Source organism: Desmodus rotundus, chromosome 7 (genome assembly GCF_022682495.2).
Source record: "Desmodus rotundus isolate HL8 chromosome 7, HLdesRot8A.1, whole genome shotgun sequence".
NCBI classification, from domain to species: domain Eukaryota; kingdom Metazoa; phylum Chordata; class Mammalia; order Chiroptera; family Phyllostomidae; genus Desmodus; species Desmodus rotundus.
This window is the reverse complement of record NC_071393.1, coordinates 55,877,744-55,898,018: the sequence shown is the minus strand read 5'-3', so window position 1 is coordinate 55,898,018 and position 20,275 is coordinate 55,877,744. Positions and strand designations below refer to the sequence as shown.

The 20,275-nt window shown below is 38.6% G+C and overlaps 1 protein-coding gene and 1 pseudogene across 5 annotated transcripts in view; both read right to left on the bottom strand.

Annotated features, from left to right (window-relative positions):
* Window positions 1-20,275, bottom strand: part of HECTD1 (HECT domain E3 ubiquitin protein ligase 1) — a 91,968-nt gene that overhangs the window by 63,830 nt on the left and 7,863 nt on the right. For all 5 annotated transcript variants that reach the window (XM_045188246.3, XM_024551345.4, XM_024551346.4 and 2 more), the window contains exon 3: window positions 1,355-1,589. In XM_045188246.3, coding sequence (XP_045044181.1) covers window positions 1,355-1,589 — 235 coding nt within the window. The remainder of the gene's footprint in view (window positions 1-1,354; window positions 1,590-20,275) is intronic.
* On the bottom strand, window positions 8,069-19,525 carry LOC139441064 (aconitate hydratase, mitochondrial pseudogene; annotated as a pseudogene).

Below are 20,275 nucleotides of genomic sequence, written 5' to 3'. Positions count from 1 at the left end.
ATGAACAGCAGCTCTCAATGTGTGGGGAAGACATTCTCAAGGATCATTTATGTCAAAACGTTTTTCATAATAATACTATAATGATAATTGTCTTTTTCATTCTCATTCTCAGGAGTACAGAGTGGCGTTTTCCAGAAGCTATGTGAAAGGTGATTTAGCAACCAACTAAATGCAGAAGCAGATACAAAGATTCAGCTATGTTCTAAGCCAAACATTCTTTAGAGATGCAAAAAAAAAAAAAAGTTTAACAATGCTACTCTTCTCACAAATTTTCTATTTGTTTCAGAAAGTTATTTTCATTAAAAATGTAATGCATGTTAACATGTAATCAGTTTATTTTCAGCCAAACTAATACTTTAAATTTATCAGTTTTAATATCTAACATGGTAAATATAAGCAAATATAACCTATAGAAACAAAGGCTCTTTGGTGTCCTCAATAAGACTTGTAAAGGGACCCAGAGACAAAAAGTTCGAAAACTGCTGATCTACAACAGCAAGAATCATAAAAAAAAAAAAAATAGTAAGAGAGCCATGTAAAATCTAAATGTGTTCACAAGTAGTTCCAGTCAACTACTAACCCAGTACTGACGTTTTCAGAGTCACAAAGATTGTAATTAGCCCTGCCTGGAATAAAACAATAAAACAAAACAGCTAACTCTAAAAGAATATAGCAAAATGTTAAATCCATGGGTTCTAGAACCAGATTTCCTAATCTTCAAACTCATAATCTTCTAATATTGGCTCTGCTACTACTTGTATTGCCCCCCCAGCCAATCATACTTGATCTCAGTATGCCTAAAATTTTTTCACCTCTAAAGTAGAAATGATGTGGTATTAGTGGTGCCTACCACATACAGAATTGTCATTAAGATTAAATGAAAGTTGTACACCTGAAATTTATGTGATGCTATTAACCAATATTCCCCCCCCCATTTTTTTTAAAGCTAATTAAATGAGTTAGTACTTATCAAGTGTTTAGTACAATACCTGGCACTGATGGTCAGAGTTAGTTGTTCTGTTGGTGGTTTTTACTATTTTCATACAAAATCATTTTGGCCAAGAACAGCAACAACCTTTCTCAAAAGTATTAGTGGTTACCAGAACTAAAAAGCACTGAGACAGCAAAGAGGAGCATTATCAGTGATCTCCAATTTTCCCTCAAAGACAAGATTTCTTTTCCCAAGACACATGGAATCTCCTTTAGTGCCACAAGGACTGTGACTTCCACTGTTCTCAACCACTCTCAATAAAATAAGACTGGTAATGGAAAGAATCTGGGTTTTTTTTTTTAGCAAATTATATTTTTTATTCTTTAAGTGATGTTCAAATGGGCCAATAAATAATTGACTTACCTTTACACATTGTTCAGCTAAGTCTCTGCTAGTCCTGTTGTTAAGTTCAACCACAACCAAACGATTACAAAGTGCTTTTATAGCTCCATCTACCCCAACAATCCTTCGGGTACATTCTGCAGACACATCCAGGTAGTATGTTATGGCACGGGCTGTTACCTCTAACACATTGTCTGGAGCACTTTCGTCAAGAAAAATTTTGCAGAGCGCTGGTAAGAAAGTGCGAGGAGGACATCTGTAGTAAAAGAAATCATATTACACCTAGAATTATACTAAATGCTTAACATCAAAATAGTAACAAATAAGATAAAACTATAACTTATGTTCAATACTGGGTCGCATGTGAATTAGGTAGTATTTCTCACATTGCTTTTAATTCCTTAACAATACTCACATGCTAATGTCACCACTGCTGAAAATATCAAGGTATAAACAGGTTAAAATATCAGTATTAACTTGAAACCATGTTAAAAATATTCCTACTCAGCTGAAACATCAACTGCTCTGTAAAAACCTCCCTAACCTCCTCAAGTAGTTAATTGGTGCTTTCATGTTCCTAAAACCTCATAAAAACAGTGCCCACTCTGTCTAATGTATCACTTTACTTCCTTATTTACATTAAGAGTTCCTGAAGGCCACAGACATTCTTCAATTCATATTTTCTGGGAACAAATATCGATGTGGGGTTTAACAGATCAGGGTAAAACACAGAACAGCTATGTAACCTTTCTGGTCCTATTTCCTCACTTGTAAAACAGAGTATCTAAATGATACCTACTCTATATGGGTGTTATGAAGATTAAATGAAATTATATACATAAAATACTTAGTACCTTGTCACCATACTAAACTAATTAACTTTAGCTCCCCTTCCCTCCAATCAATAGTCGAACATATGCTATATAAACCTGCGTTAGACAGTTTTATCGCCCTGGCCAGTGTGGCTGTTGCTTGGAGCGTCGTCCCATGACGGAAAGGTTGCGGATCTGATTCCGTCAGGGCACATGCCTGGGTTGCAGGTTTGATCCCTGGTCCAAGCGCCTACAATCCCTGGTCCAGGCACATTAAAGAGGCAACCAATCAGTGTTTCTCTCTCCCCCTTCCTCTCACTCTACAAGCAATGAAAAAATGTCCTCAGGTGAGGATTAAAAAATAAAGACAGTTTTATCAAAGCAGAATCTTTGAGTTATTAATAATATCCCCTATATTTTAATCAACATTTAAAATATAAAAAACAGTAATTTACATTAGTAGAAATCTCAGTTATATGACATCAAATACACTATTCTAACTTCTCTGCATATAGGCTACAATTAACACAAAACAGTACACTCCATGTTTTAGTAAAATTATTTTTCCTCCAATTTTTAGTGATTGCATATCTTTAGCAGCTTTTAAAAAATATGTGTACGAACTTCAAAGTACTTTACTCTTTAATATCTGCTTAGATGATCGTAATTTAAGGGGTCCAGCAGCAGGAATTTATCACAAAGATCTTAGAAGCTCTCTTGCATTCAGTGATTGACAAACCACTGATTAAACACGGGTGGTTTTATTAACCAGCAACACTTTTATTTAAATTCTCATCTTCTATTGGAGGAAATAAAACTTGTGCTGCAGAGGCAGTGGTGCCTCAGCATGACAAGGTAGCCAATGGAGCTGACATGACAAGCCAAGATGTTGGCCAGAGGTCCTACCAAAGTGAGGAGACCAAAACCACAAAGAGCAGGAGGTAGCAAATATCCCCAACACCAGTGCAAGTACTTCCATCTGCAGACAGCTTGGCCATGCACTGTAAAAACGGACCCCTTACAGCTGGCAGAGTACCACCTCAGGCCACCAAATCCATCCAAAGCTAACATGGAGTCTGAGTTCGGAGATCCTTCTCTTTGACTTGAAGATTCAGGCCACCAGAAGTCACTTGTAATTTCCCTGAGGAGGAAATGCGTTGTGGCCAGGAGATAGTCCCCTTGTTCTCTGGTAAGGTCAGAAGACTGACTAGCATATTAGAATCTTAAAGCATTTCTGCCGCTCTCTACATACGCTTACGTAATAAAGAGATGAGACAAGCCTGTACAAGTGATAATACCACTGAAGGACAACATAGTCTAAAAGTCATTTTTTTTCTTTAGAAAACAGTAGCTGTTGACTAAAGAATAAAATGTTGAAGTTGACAGTTCATGAATCAAATGACAAGAATGAATCTACCATATGTTTATGTTAAAAATAAAATTATTCATCCAGATTTCTTACCCAGGACAAAAACTGCATGTCAAAAAAATCTGTAAGATAAACATGTAGTATAACTTTCCATATTTAATGGAACTATGTAGTCCATATTTGCAAATTTGGGGAAAACTGTTCATTGCTATGAGGAATCTCCTGAACAAGTATGGTTAAAGGGCAAATCTTAAGAAAAGAAGAAGGAAGGAAAGGAGGGAGGGTGGTAGGAAGGGAGATAGTTCTAAACATAGGTTCTTAGATTTTAACTGTGATTAATTTCATTTCTAAGAGAAAAATAAAGATGGTCTGCATACACGAGAGCTCATTTCATGTCAGCCGTAATGAAAACCTGCTTCATGAACTTCTTAAATGTATGGTACAAAACATCTGTTGTATGTTTGGCTACTGAACAGGGAAAAAATATTTTTCTAGCTCCTCTGTTACCTTTTCAACGATGAGAAGGTATTTATTGGTATTCACACACACATACACACACACACACACACAGAAAAATACAAGTTTTCAACTTAGAACCAAAAGCAAGTGACAAAACTCAACAATATATATGACTATAAATTGAGCAAGGGAAAATATGCCAATATTAATGAATTCTAAAACAAAGAATTTTGAAAAAACTATAGTTACATTACCATATTTTTCGTACTATAAGATGCACTTCCCCCCAATTTGGGAGGAAAATGGGGGTGCATCTTATAGTCCGAATGTAGCTTGCCTGGCTGGGGGGGGGGGCGCAGCGGTGCCCAGCAGTGGAGCGGGATTTTGTTTTTTTTTTTCTCTTCTCCCTATTTTCCTCCTCTAAAACCTAGGTGCATCTTATAGTTCGAAAAATACGGTACTTGAAAATTCATACAGAAACTAAAACTAATTACTATAAGTGTTGTCTCCTAACATACTCTGTTGAATATCCTGTTTAATATAGCCATTATAATGTAAATATATAAGACTGTCTTTCCAGTTGTTGGTGAATTTCTTATGTTTTTTCTTAGTGAATTTCCAGTGTCATTTCCAAAGAAATCCTAGGGTCAAAAATAATTCAACTCAGTCATTGAATTCCATTTGAGCTTCATGGTTATCTAGAAAGCACTTGACTACTTTCCATGAGCAAGCCCCTGAAGCCCCTAGTCTTTTCCCTGGCCTACAACCATAACCTTCCTAAAAAACAGTATTTATATAACTCAGAAATCTGATTTCACTATAAATTTGTGATTACCAACCTTCAGTGAGCACAATGTCCAATAATTCTGCTACATTTCTTCAACTGTCTGCAATCAGTATTTCACAACTTTTTTTTTCAATTTTCTCAAATTTGTGACTGCCTTGGTTTTCCAATGTAGCCTCAGTCATCAACTCCCTTCTCTTTTTCTCTCCAGGTGATACCATCCCTTACTTCATACACCATGGATATAAATCTCATCACATTCTATAAAAACTCCCAAAATGTTATCTCCAACCAGACTTATATCACTACCTCAATTAAGAATGATCACAGGCAACTTAAACAAGCACATTCAAAAAGTAAACCGCCTACTATGTACCTCCACCCCGAAATCACCATCTTTGTGAATGTCACAATTATCCAGAAATCTGAGAATCATCCTTCCACCATTTCTTCACATTATACATCTAATTCATCAGTTAAATCCCACCAAACTTCCTCTAAAATATATTCTAAATTTGTCCACTTCTCTCCACATACTTTTACAACCCTGAATGCAGCTGAAATAGCCACTTAGACATCCACATAAGAGATGTGTCTAGCACTAGTGTTGAAGAGGGTATCTATCTACAGGGAGGAGAGAGGCAGTCTGGCATAGGGTTTTGGAGCGTAAGCAAGATGAAGAGAGCAGAGCATCAGTGCAGGGGAATGCCCCAGTAATGACAAGTCTAGACTCTAGCCCAAACTGCTCTCCTAAATCCCAGAACTGCAGAATCAATTGCCTCCCCTGCTCATCTATCATTACCTGAGATGTTTCAGGAACCATCAAATACGACACGTCCAAAACTAAATGAAGTTACCCTACCAAAAACCATACTATTTGTTCTCTAACCTGCCATTTACTTGGTCAAACGAAAAAAAAGATCATGAAATCTTCCCAACTCCTATTTCTAAAATATAAAATCCAATACCTAATCATGATAGTTTTATCTACTAAATCTGTTTAGTACCTGTCCCTTCCCTTGAATTCCAACCCTCATTATTTCATACCTGGATTACTGGAACAGCTTCCTAACCAGAATCTCTCACTAGACTCTATGCAACTCACCAATCTATCACCAAAGTTATTTTTCTTTGTTTTTTTTTTTTAAGTAAAAAAACATTTATTTGTAGAATACAAATTTGACTCAATATTAAGAAATTCATTAATGGACTTCTGGTCAAGATGGTGTCATAAGTAAACACTGATTACACCTTCACACAGCCACATCAAAATTACAACTAAATTAAAGAACAACCATCACTCGAGTGTGAGGTGGGAATCTCATTAGCTAGTGAAGTTGTACATCTTTTCATTTATCTGTTGGGTGTTTGTATGTCTTCTTGGAAGAGGTGCCTGTTCTGATCCTCCACTCATTTTTTAATTGGAACACTTTTGGTGTCATTTTCTAAGTTCTTTATATATTTTGGAATATTAACCCTTTGTTGGAGCTGTTGTTTGCAAATATCATCTCCCATTCTGTCGGCTGCCTTTTTGTTTTGTTGTTGGTTTCTCTTGCTGTGTATAAGCTTTTAAATTTAATATAGTTCCATTCGTTTTTGCCTTTAATTCCCTTGCCTTTGGGATAAAATTCATAAGTGTTCTCTACAATCAAGGTCCGTAAGTGTAGTACCTATGCTTTCTTCTTTGTAATTTATTGTTTCAGATCTTGTATTTTGGTCTTTGATCCATTTTGAGTTAACTTTTGGACATGGGGACAAACTGTAATCATTTCACTCTTTTGCATGTGGCTTTCCAATTCTCCCAGCAACATTATTGAAGAAGCTTTCTTTTCTCCATTGTGTATTTTGGCATCCTTTGTCAAAAATTATCTGCCCATACATATTGCCCGTGGTTTTATTTCTGGGCTCTCAATTCTGTTCCACTGATCTGTGTGTCTTTTGCCAATACCATGCTGTTTTGATTATTATAGCTCTGAAAGATCTAGGTTCATAAAAAGTTGTTAGAAGGAAAGCTCAACTTTGGATTTACGGAAAGAAAGAAAAACCTCACAAAAAAAGAAGTTTGAGTTAAATGAAGGTATTATTCTCTGACTTGAGGAGTCATTGCAAGGATTTAAAATAATGCATGTAAAATATGTAGTACAGTGCTCAGGACATAAGAGATGCTCAATAAACCATATGGTAGAAGCAGATAAGCTCTTGTATTCTAAGAATGGCACATGCAAAGGATGGAAGCTTGCAGAATTATGTAACATGGCAGACTGCATTTTCAAAAAATATCACATTATCTCCCATCCCACGTATCTATATGTTCTTTTTTATAGTATGACTTTGATACTCTTCCCATTGAGAGGGCCTATGTTCCCATCCTTTGAATCTGGGCAGGTTTATGATTATAATGAAAGTGACCACTTTGTGAATTCTAAAATAAACCAATAAAAGCTTCTACTGGCTTTCCTAAGGACTCTTGCTCTTAGAACATAACCACCATGCTATGAAGAAGCCCAAGGAGCCACATCACAAAACCAGCAGGTGTTGTAACTAACAAACCCAGGAGAGATCCCAATTAGAAAAAGCCAGTGTTCAGGGCCTGTTAGAGAACAAGTTACCAGATGATTCCTGGGCCTAGTCATTAAGCTTTTGTTATTTATTTATAAGTAGGAGTGTACTGTAAATACTATCCTGTAATTTGCTCATTTCCTCAATAGACATGCTGGGACCACCTTTCCACATAAATATAAACAGACTTTGCTCAACCTTGCTAATGTCTACATAGTATCCATAGCCATACATACTCATACATAATAATGAATAGCCATACATTATTAACCATTTAAGTGATTTCCAGTTTTTTACTATTTGAAACAGTGCTGCAATGAACAATCTTTTTTTAAAGCAGTCACTGAACGTGGACTCTTATTTCCTTGCAAGAACAAAAGATTCTTTAAAATCCTTCAGCCACCAGTGAAATGGACAGGAAGAAAACTTTACATGGGAGTCTTGTCATGAAAAATAAATGCAGTTGCATGGAGCTGCTCAACATCTGAAGTAGCCCAGCCTATGTGGCTCAGTTGGCTGAAGGTCATCCCGCGAACCAGAGGGCTGCCTGTTTGATTCCCAGTCAGGGTGCAAGCCTGGGTTGCAGGTTCAGTCCGAGGTTCATACAGAAGACAACCAATTGGTGTTTCTCACACTGATGTTTCTCACCCTCTCTTTCTCCCTCCCTCTCCCTTTCTCTAAAATCAAAAATAAAATAAAATATTAAAAAGAGAAAAAAGATATCAATAAAACTAAAAATGGGAAAGCGGGGAGCTGAAACATTTTAACAACCCCATAATCATGGGTCACTCCATGGGCTGAGGGAGAGCAGGGCAGGAGTCCTGACCACACCATGTCACTGCAGGAAGCCATGGCTGAATGGGATCACACCTTGTTCTGATGACATTCAGAATTGTACTTGGTTACACAAAAGCTGAGTCAGAGGAGCAGGGCGGGCAGCGGTGGCAGAGCAGGACCTTATTCCTACAGCTCCTTCATTCTGTTGAGAGCACTGCCTGTGCGAAACCACTCAATCTGGGTCTGGTTGAAGGCCTGGCTCAGGAGAATGGTCTCCTGGGTCCTGTCAGAGTACCTGGTGATATATTTCAGGGGCTTGCCAGGGGCAAAGTCCTTCAGGCCCTGGATGGTCAGCTTGTCCATAGGGTGAATCTTGTAGTACTGGGCTGGGTCAGTGAAGTTAAGGGGCAGCAGTCCCCGCTTCTTCAGGTTGGTTTCATAGATCCTAGCAGAGATCTTGGCGATGATGGCCTGACCCCCAACGTGGCAGGCCTCCAGGGCTGCATGCTCCCAGCTCAAGCCTTCACCATAGTTCTCATCTCCAATCACCACCCACTGGTTACCATGGTTCTTGTAGTAGCAGGTTATGTCAGGAAAAGGACCGATCTCCTGGGTGACAGCACTACACACAAAGTTGCCTTGCCATTTTCAATGTTGATGGCACCAATGAGCAGGCTGTTGATGTTGTCCAGGTGCCCACAGAACTTGAGCCAGGGGATGGCTGCTGATATGTGGTCAGTTGTACACTTCCCTCTGACCTTAATAAGGACTTGCAGACCCTCCAGGTCTTTGCTATCACATTAATCAAAAGGCTCAAGAAGCTGTAGGCCCTGGCTGGTGGGACTCAAATCCACCCACTGCCTACTACTGTCCCTCAAATGGTGCTAGTAGGTGTCCTGCCCGGGTCGAACTCCACACAGGGAAGCTCATCCACATCCAGAGTCTCTACTTGAAATTCTCGCCATCCTTGCCTGTCAGGAAGTCAGTCTCTGGGCTGAACTTGACTGATGGTAAATCTCTAGGGGTGTAACAAAGGCATAGGTTTCAGGATTCATGTCACTGTGACCCATGAAGTTCCTGTTGTAGGAGGTGACAACTGTGTTCTTCTCCCCCTTCTTGATATCCAAAACCTGCTTGGTCACAGCTACTGAATACCTCATGTCCTCATAACAGGAGTTGGTGCCGCTACAAATCAGACACACTCCGATGTCCAGTGGCCATCCTTCCTTCTCTGCCACAGTGCCCGCATGTTCCACAGGGTGAGCCAGGTCAGAGGTGCAGGGCCCACTGAAATGCAGCTTCAGTTCATTGAGGTTAATTTCAATCAGTTGGTCATAATGACAATCAGGGCCAGGCACCAAGTGATCCTTGATTTCATCAGCTAGGTTGCCAATGTCTTCCAGCCTGTCTTGCTCAGGTATTTCTTCATCATGTCATTATAAGGAAACACTGAAGTCGTGGCCCCCATTTCTGCATCCACGTTGCAGGACTGTTGCCATGCCAGTGCAGGATTTGGAGCCCACGTCTGGCCCACGGTACTCCATAAAAGCACCAATGCCACCTTTCTCTGTGAGGATACCCGCCACCTTTAAGATCACATCTTAGGGGGAGGTCCCGTGGAGACTGAGCCTATCAGCTTCACATCAATCACCCTGAGGTACTTCAGCTCTCAGGGGATCCCAGCCATGCTGTCCACTGCATCAGCACCCCAACTCCAACGTGGATGTCCCTAGGTCACCTCCACTGAGGGTATCAAATCAGTGCCAATGAGAAAAACCCCAGGGTATGCATAGTTTTCCCGAATGATCTGGTAAGTGATTCCAGAACCAGGGCACCAGAAGCCCTGGCACACCAAAGTTGGCACCTGCGGTTGTACACTTCTTGCTTTATATCCTTGGCCCAACACAGGTCTTTCTCACCTCCAAGCTGGGCCTCAATCAGATGGTCACAGTGGATGGTGGACAGCATAGCCACCTTGGACAGTCAGCAGCATGGCCATGTGGTCAGGCCACAGTCACAGGTACAATTTTCCCTGTTTGATCTCCTGATTGGCTGGGTTATCCATGTGTCCACACACAATCTTCTCAGAGAGGGTCAGATGCCAGTTCAATCTGCAGCCAAGTCACCAGGAGGCTGTAAGGTGTCATTTTGTGCACTGACAAAGGTGAGGTTATGTGCAATGAACAATCTTGAAGTGTATCTTTGCACAACTGTACCAGTATTTATGAAGGAAGATTCTCAGAAGTGTTTCTGTGTGTACATTTTTAGTTCACAGACCAGCAGTCAATCCATTGAGATACACTAGCCAGAGCTTTCTGTGTGTACATTTTTAGTTTGCCATATATTATCTAACTGACTTCCGAAGAAGCTATACCAATGTATAATTCCACCAGAAGCATTTAGAGTACTTATTTCCCCACTCCTATGCCACAAAGAATGATAATACAGTACCTTTAAATTTTGCTAAATTGGTACCTTTAACTTCATAGTTTGGTTGGCTGTTACAGAATAAACAAACTTTTACAATTAAACACAGAATAGTCAAACCCCCAACAAGAAAATAATCTAAAGCTGTACACATACAAACACTTCAAGATACAAAAAAAATCTCTAATTAGAATAGCAAAAGTCATAAATTCCAAAGCAAATTCACTCTTTCAAATTTTATTTCTGTATGTTTGACACAGACTTTATTTCTATATGAACATGTACCTGAGGTAGATAGAAAACAAATTACCACACTGGGCATGTATTAACATCATTTTTAAATTTTCATTCTGTTTTCTCTTAAAAGATAAAATCAAAATTTACTAACCACCTCATTCATTCCTTCAGGGAATAAAACCTTGTAACATTATCGTCAGTTAGATTTTCCTACAACCAACCCTAAAGTACAAAACAATTAAAAACCACAAGGTCCTCTACCAGAAACAGCATTTTGAAGTTATGAAATGGTAATTTTAGACAAAAATATTTAGTCCGAATTTTTTAAATAATTATTTCAAACAAAAAGAAAACCTTGATTTCCACTTATATGTAATTCTGAAGTCAACAAATCAAAAAATGTTATCAGGCAATAATGTGTATAACAAAATGTTTGCTGTGACATAACCTATATATCTAATAACAAAGACATGATTAAGTACATGACACATACATGGTAGATTATACAGGTTTTCAAAAAATACTTACTAAGGACCTGGAGTGACACAAATACAGTTTTATAGAAATATTAGGTAAAAGAAAAGGAGCCCTGCTGGTGTGGCTCAGGTGGTTGGAGCATCATCCAACAGACCAAAAGGTCATGGACTTGATTCCCAGTTAGGGCACCTGCCTGGGCTGCAGTTCAGTCCCCGGTCAGGGGACATATGAGAGGCAACCAATTGATGTTTCTCTCTCACACCGATGTTTCTTTCCCTCTCTCTCCTCCTCCCTTCTCCTCTCTCTAAAAATCAATAAGCATGTCCTCAGATGAATATAGAAAAGGAAAAAAAAATCATATCCATTATGGTGTTTTATCATGAGAGAAGAAACTAGAGCAAAAAGTTAAAATGGCTCATTTCTAGATTGTGCAATTACAGATAATTTTCATTCTCTAAACTTCGATTTTTCCAAATTTTGAAACAAACATATTTCATAACTTCTAAAAATATAAATGTCAAGTTTATAGCTGTCAACTGGAGTAAGCTTTATTATAGCCTATCCCTCCCAATGATGACAACCAAAACCTTGGACAGAACACAAAAAAGCAACTGTCTAAGGACTCTGCAAAGTAGACAACAGCAGATAGATTGGGGAAGGAAGTCAAAACAAGTAATGATCCTCAATGGAAGTGAGTTTCAAGGGCTTTTTTCCTGTTTTCCAGACTGGGAGAAGACAAGTCTCAACACTACATAGTAAGAATGTGTAACAAAAACTGAGAGGACCAAGAAAAGGGGCCTCTGTAAGACAGAGTGTGGGTTTTTTTCCTCCCAGTCTGGCCCCAAGTCCAACCCCAAGTGTAAGCTCCAGACAAAACCCTGGAGTGGCCCATTCACAGTCCAACGGAGGTGCCACAAGCACGCAAAACCCTTGAAAACTGAGAACTGAGAAAAAGAACCACTATGGTCAAAACAACAGGAAAGGAAGCCTATTATTTTCTTCTCTTTTCTCTCATTAGTTTCACCTCCAGGGCAGTCCCAGTCCCAGAAAGTATACGACAATACAAGATGGAAAAAGGGAAGAGGGTGAAGTGTGTCTAAACTCCAAGACAGCCCTAGCTTCCTAGTTAGAACCCTAAGTAAAAATGTCTCCTGGTAGCTAAAATATGTAAGGGAAGTCTCAGAGAGGAAAGAGCTAGAAAAAGGATCCCTGACACATCCCAAGTTCACCTCTGTTTGGTAAACTCACTCATACACACACACACACACACACCTGCACATGTGGATAACAGAGCTAATACCTTTGACAACTGAATTATGACATAATCTATCACCCAAGTCCCAGACAAAACTCTGAGTTACATGCACAGCAGACCCTACTGTCATAACAAAGGCTTTGAAACCATTCACGTTCAAACCACCACCTACAGTGGGCAAGACAGAACTTGCAGTTTAATCTACAGATTGACTGCATGCCAAAACAAACAACAAGGTCACCCTACTCTGGAGGATATTTATGGAACCCAGAGTCTCACAATACAATATTCCAAATGTTTAGGTTAAAATCCCAAATATCTTGAAATACAAAGAATCAGTACAACCTGATCTGTCCAGCTCAAAGAGAAAAGTCAACAGATGTAAGCCTGAGTGAGACAATGTAGATGACAAAATTATCAGAGGACGCTAAATCAGATATTTTAACTATATGCCATGGGGTAAATGTTACCGTTTTTGAAATGATTGGAAACATACATTTTCCAAGAGAAAAATAGAAAGTGTGAAAAACACTCAAATAAATTTTTTAGAAATGACATACAGTTGGGGGGGCAACTCACTGATTGGGCTCAAGAGCAAATGAAAATGACAGCCAGTGAACTTGAAGATAGATCAATAAAAATTATCCAGACTTCTGGTCAAGATGGAAGTGTAGGAAGACACACTGTGCCTCCTCCACAACCAAAAGAAGGACAACAACAATTTAAAAACAAAAAACCACCAGAACTGACAGAAAATCGAACTGTATGTAAGTCCAACAACCAAGGAGATAAAGAAGAAACACTCATCCAGACCAGTAGGAGGGGCGGAGATGGGCAGCCAGGGCAGAGAGGACTCGCAGAAAGGTAGCGACTGGCGGACCCAGTGAGGTGGCAGATTGTGGAGCGGGGTGGGCAAAGCTGCAGCTGGCTGGTAAGGCAGCCACTGGTGGACCAGGTGACAGACCTTAAAACCAATGGCTCCAGTGTGGGGAAATAAAGCCCCAAACCACTGACTGAAAACACCTGTGGGGGTTGAGGCGGCAGCAGGAGAAACTCCCAGCCTCCTAAGAGAGATCCTTGGAGAGACCCACGGGGTCCTAGAATGGACACAAACCAACCTACCTGGGAATCAGCACCAGAAGGGCCCAATTTGATTGTGGGTAGCAGAGGGAGTGACTGAAAACCGGCAGAGAGTGGAGCAAGTGCCATTGCTCCCTCTCGGCCTCTCCCCCACATATAACATCACAGCGCAGTGACTAGCGTTACCCTGCCCTGGTGAACACCTAAGGCTCCGCCCCTTTATGTAACAGGTGTGCCAAGACCAAAAAAAAAAAAAAAAAGGGCCCAAATGAAAGAACAGATCAAAGCTCCAGAAATAATTCAACTAAGCAGCGAACAGATAGCCAACCTATCAGATGCACAGTTCAAAACACTGGTAATCAGGAAGCTCACAGAATTGATTGAATTTGGTCACAAATTAGATGAAAAAATGAAGGCTATGCTAAGAGAAACAAAGGAAAATGTACAGGGAACCAATAGTGACAGGAAGGAACCCGGGACTCAAACCAACAGTGAGGACCAGAAGGAAGAAAGAAACATCCAACCAGAAAAGAATGAAGAAACAAGAATTCAAACAAATGAAGAGAGGCTTAATTTAGGAACCTCCAGGACATCTTTAAATGTTCCAACATCCGAATTATAGGGGTACCAGAAAGAGAAGAAGAAGAGCAAAAAATTGAAAACTTATTTGAACAAATAATGAAGGAGAACTTCCTAATCAGGCAAAGGAAATGGACTTCCAGGAAGTCCAGTAAGCTCAGAGAATCCCAAAGAAGTTGGACCCGAGGAGGAACACACCAAGGCACATCATATTCACATTACCCAAGATGAAAGAGAAGGAGAGAATCTTAGAAGCAGCAAGAGAAAAGGACACAGTTACCTACAAAGTCCCATAAGACTGTCAGCTGATTTCTCAAGAGACCTTTCAGGCCAAGAAGGGACTGGAAAGAAGTATTTGAAGTCATGAAAGCCAAGGACCTACATCCAAGATTACTGTATCCAGCAAAGCTTTCACTTAGAATGGAATGGCAGATAAAGTGCTTCTCAGATTAGGTCAAGTTAAAGGAGTTCATCATCACCAAGCCCTTATCATATGAAATGTTAAAGAGAGTTACCTAAGAAAAAGAAGATAAAAAAATATGAACAGTAAAAATGACAGCAAACTCACAGTTATTAACAACCACACCAAAAACAAAAACAAAATCAAACTAAGCAAACAACTAGAACAGGAACAGAACCACAGAAATGGAGCTCACATGGAGGGTTATCAACAGGGGAGTGGGAGGGCCAGAGAGGGGAGAAAGGTACAGAGAATAAGTAGCATAAATGGTAGGTAGAAAATAGACAGGGGGAGGGTAAGAATAGTGTAGGAAATGTAGAAGCCGAAGAACCTATATGTATGACCCATGGACATGAACTATAGGGGGGGGATGTGGGAGGGAGGGGGTGTGCAGGATGGAGAGGAGTGAAGGGGGGGAATGGGACAACTGTAATAGCATAATCAATAAAATATGTTTAAAAAATAATAATCCAATTTGAAAAACAGAGAAAAAGATTGGGGAAAGGAAACAGAGTCTTAGGAACCTGAGAGAACACATCAAAAAGTGTAACATTTGTGCCATTGGAGTCCCAGAAAGAAAAGAGAAAAGAATTGGTCCAGAGAATAGATTTGAAGAAACTTCCCAAACTTGATGAAAGACAAACACATTCAAGAAGCTCAGCAAACTTCAACTACCACAAATGTAAAACAACCATGCATACACAAGTCATAATCATACTGCAAAAATCTTGAAATCAGCAAGAGGAAAAACAATACAAAGAAACAAACTGAATGCAGATTTTTTTTAACCAGAAACCATGAAGGCCAGAAGACAACAGAACATCTTTAAAATGCTGGAAAAAACTGCCACCCCAGAATTCTACATCCAGCAAAAATATCTTCACAGCATGAAGATAAAATAAAGACATTCTCAGATGAAGAAAAACTAAGAATTCATCACCAGCAGACCTCCCCTAAAAAATGCTAAAGAAATTTCTTCAGGCCCTTGCTGGTGTGGCTCAGTGGATTAAGTGCCAGTCTGCGAACTGAAAGGTTGGCAGTTGGATTCCCAGTGAGGGCACATGTCTGGGTTGCAGGCCAGGTCCCCAGTTGGAGGCGTGTGAGAGGCAACTGACCAATGTATCTCTCGCTCATCAATGTTTCTCTCCCTTTCTTTCTCCCTCTCTTCCCCTCTCTCTAAAAATAAATAAATAAAATAAAAATAAAATAAAATAAAGGGAAAAGAGGCTAGAGATCTACGTGGTTGTAAGCTTTCTTCATTTTACTTTAAATAATAAAATATTAACTCTAAATTAACTATAATCCCTAGAGCAATCACTAAAAACTACAGAGACAAAAACAAAAAAAAGTAAATTAAATAAAATGTTAAATATGCAAATAATTCAAAAGGCAGGAAAGAAGAAACAGAAACAAAAAAAAGAACAAAATAAACAAATAATAAAATGTTAAACAGATATCCAAGCACACCAAAAATTACATTCAATGTAAATGGTCTTAACCCACCAATTCAAAACAGGTTGTCAGGTTGAGTAAAAACACACAAGCCAAACACACACACACACACACACACACACACACACACACACACACGCCAGCAGTCACTGTCCACAAGAAAGCCACATTACATATAATGATATAAACTGGTTAAAACAGAAAGAATGCAAAAAGACATACCAAATAAACACTGTAAAATGAAAGCTTAAGTTCCTATACTTGTACTTATGACAAAGTAAACTTCAGAACAAGGAAAATTACCAGAGATTAAGAGGGACATTACATAATGATAAAAGGATCAATTCACCAAAATTTAACAATCCTAAAATCACCTAACAGGGCTTCAAAAAATGATGCAAGAACTGAGAGAACTGAAGAGAAATAAATAAATCTACAATTATACTTGGAGACTTCAACACCTCTCTCTCAATAACCTATAAAACAAAACAGAAAACCAACAAGGATACACACTGAACACTATCAATACATTTGACCTAATTTGACACTTGAAGAACATTCCACCCAACGACAGCAGGATATATACTCTTCTCAACTGCATGTGGATCACTGGCCTAAAACAGACCATATCACAGGCCATAAAACAAACCTTAATAAATTTAAAATAATATAAAAAGGCATGTTCTCTGACCACCGTAACACAAAAATATCTGAAAACCTCCAAATATTTGGAAATTAAGCAACATACTTCTTAACAACCCAAGGGTAAAAAAAGAAAGTTTCAAAAAAATTTAAAATAGTTTGAACCAAATGAGAATATTCATCAGTTAAAGCAGAACAGAGAAATTTGCAGTATTAAATGCTTATATTAAAAAAGGTCTCAAATCACTGACCTCAACTTCCACCTAAGAAATTAGAAAAAGAACAAATTAAACCCCAAACCAACGCAGAATAAAAAGCAGAACTCGAGAACTGGATTTCGCATTTCCATATGAATTTTGAAATCAGTTTATCAATTCTACATCTTGTCAGATTTATCTCTAGAATTTTAGAAGAAACGAAAACCCATATTTACACAGAAATCTGCACACTGTTTATAGCAACTTCAGTTGCTATAATCACCAAAGTAGCAAAACCCAAATATCCTTCAAGAGGTGAATGAATAAACCATCTGTGACACACAAATAAAATGGAATGCTGCTCAGCTAGGAAAGGAAAGGAACAATTACACATACAGCAACACAAATGACTCTCAAATGCAATACAGTATTAAAGAAGCCAGACTCAAAAGGCTGTATATATGACTCCATTTATATGACCTCCTGAAAAAGTTAAAACTACAGAAACAGGACAGACCAATGGATGCCAGGCACTGAGGGCGGGGGGAAGGTTTAACTTCAAAGAGATAGCTCTAGGGAATGTTTTGGGATGGCGGAACTGTTCCGGAATATCGATTTTGGTTGTGGTTACACAACACTATGCATTTGTCAAACTCAAATTTCAGCATACATAATTTAAATAAATTTTAAAAGTTAAGTATCATGCATATGATAATCACAGCACTCCCTAAATAGCACTATATAACTACAGCCCTGACTGCTGTGGCTCAGTAGGTTGGGTGTCATCCTATAAACCAAGGGGTCGCTGGTCGATTGCTGCTCAGGGCACATGCCTGACTGGGAGCGTGTGAGAAGCAACCAAAGGATTTTTCTCTGGCACACTGATGTTTCTCTCCCTCTCTTTCTCCCCCCCGCCCCGTCTAAAAATAATGAATAAAATCTTTTTTTTTTAAGTATACATCTATGGCCAAAAATTTTATGTACATTGTAAAGTTATTCAAAATTTTAAACTTGCTAAATACCTCTTACATTAGATGTAGAAATTATTTTTAAATATTAAACCCAGTACTATACTATAATACCAATTTATAGACCCAAAGGCAGCCTAATTAGGAAACTTTAAGATCACTCAGTCTACATAGAACTACTGTCAAACCAGGACCAGTCAACCACACAAATGATATTGAGAAGAATCTTCAGATGCTTTAAGCAATGTTTCCAAAATGCTACCTACAATGACATCAGATCCTTCCCTAATAGAAATACAGGTGACTTAAAACAAGAACAAAAAATTTCATAAGGTTACAAAGAGAAAGAGTTTCCCCTGAGAACTGTAATAGTTTCTACACTATAACTACTATATACTTTTTCCAGACTCTTATCACTGGGACAGGGGCCAAGATTTCAGAACAATTTACAATATAAAGAATTTTAACATTTTTAAATGAAGGAAGATCTCCAGTGGCAATATCTTACTTAGTCTATACATTTGGCACTTTATTAAAATCTAAAAATTTTAACTAAGAAAGATTAATAAATTTGGCTTCTTAAAGATAATAAATAACATCTTTTAGAATAACTATTCTATTATTTCCCCTCTTCTCAGCCTTGACACTCTCCATACTGCTTAATTAAAAATAACTCTTGGCATAGTAGTTGAAAATTATGGCCTTTCCTCACAAAGAAAAAGGAGTAAATCAAATTCCATTATGTAGGCTTGCTTTCCTCCAATTAAAGTACACACACAAACTAAACAGCAATTCATTCAGCAAATATCTACTGAATGCCGTTTTATGCCAAGTACTGTGCTAGCTGTTAGGGCACAGAACACAAAGATGAGTAAGTGCTGTGCTCTGAGGAACTCAAAGGTCTAATGACACAGCCAACAAGTATTCAAAGTATACATATATATTGATATAAATTAGAAGTGCTTTGTTTTTTATATTTTTAAGATGACAGACACTTTGGCAAACTTAATGAAACCTCACTGAAGCTCATTATCTATTGGCTCCCTAGAGCCATGGCCAGATAGCTCAGTTGGTTAGAGCATTGTCCTGATACACCAAGACTGTGGGTTTGATCCCCATCAGGACACATACCAGAATCAAGCAATGAATGCATAAATAAGTGGAACAACAAATCAATTTATCTCTCTCTAAAAAATTAAATTTTTAAAAGCCCTGACAGAGAACGTTTCTCATCTTCCAACACTTATCTCTGCTGTCCACTGCAATGAAGCACACACTGAACACAGTTATTGTCTATAGAAATTCACTTAGTTTTCAGGATATGTATTTGATATAATTAACATTCTCTAATCAGATAAGGGCAGCTGTAGGGATAATCAAAGAAAGTTTTTAAATACCCTATTACTCTGTCATTGGGTAGAAGAAAACAAGAATCAATATGGAAAAGGCAAGTACATTAAGGCAAAGGGGTAGGGAAAATATGTATTATGTTATCGCTGTTTCTAATACAGAGAAGAATACAATGTTCTTTCTCCTGCATACTCGCCAACCAGTTTCATGATTCCAGAAATACCTTCTATAGGCATTTTAAGCATACTTGGAAAACAGGCACTATAGAGATCCTCTTCAATCTGTTCACTGTGTATGCTAGGCACCATGCTTAGCGATGGGAAAACAAAAGTATGAGTAGTAAGTGAGAATGCAGAAGGAAACTTTGAAGGTGTTTACATTTTATCCACAAGGTAAAGAAGCAAAAAAATTTCGTAGGCCCTGGCCTGTAGCTCAGTTGATTAGAGGGTCATCCCAATACGCCAAGGTTGCAGGTTCAATCCCCAGTCAGAGTACATACAGGAAGCACCCAATGAATGCATAGATAAGTGGAACAACAAATCGATGTTTCTCTCTTTCTCTCTCCAATCAGTAAGTAAAAATTTAAAATTAAAAGAAAATTTTGTATGAGAGAGTGGTACAATCAAATCAGTATTTTAAGACTATAACTCTGGGTATAGTTAGCTTACAGGCAGGGAGATCTATTCTGAAAGTACTAGCACTATCTGAGCATAATCATTTCCCCATGCCAATTTTAGACATTATTCTTTTTAATCTCCTACTTCAGGGGAAAAATACATGTCATCAGACAGAAATCCCTTCAACTTTGTTGTTGTTATTGACACTATTATACAGGCACCCTACTTCCATCCCCTTCCCTTCAATTTTTTACCATCAAACCGAAAACATCTGCATCTGACCTCTCTTACCTTCCTGGTTTTACAAGGAACACACTACCCAAAACTTATCTCTCCACCAGAGAAACAGAGCTTTGCTACACAATGTGGGATTTTCTAACCAACAGCTTTGGCCTTATCTGGGAGGACATTAGGAATTCAGAGTATCAGGCACCACACCAA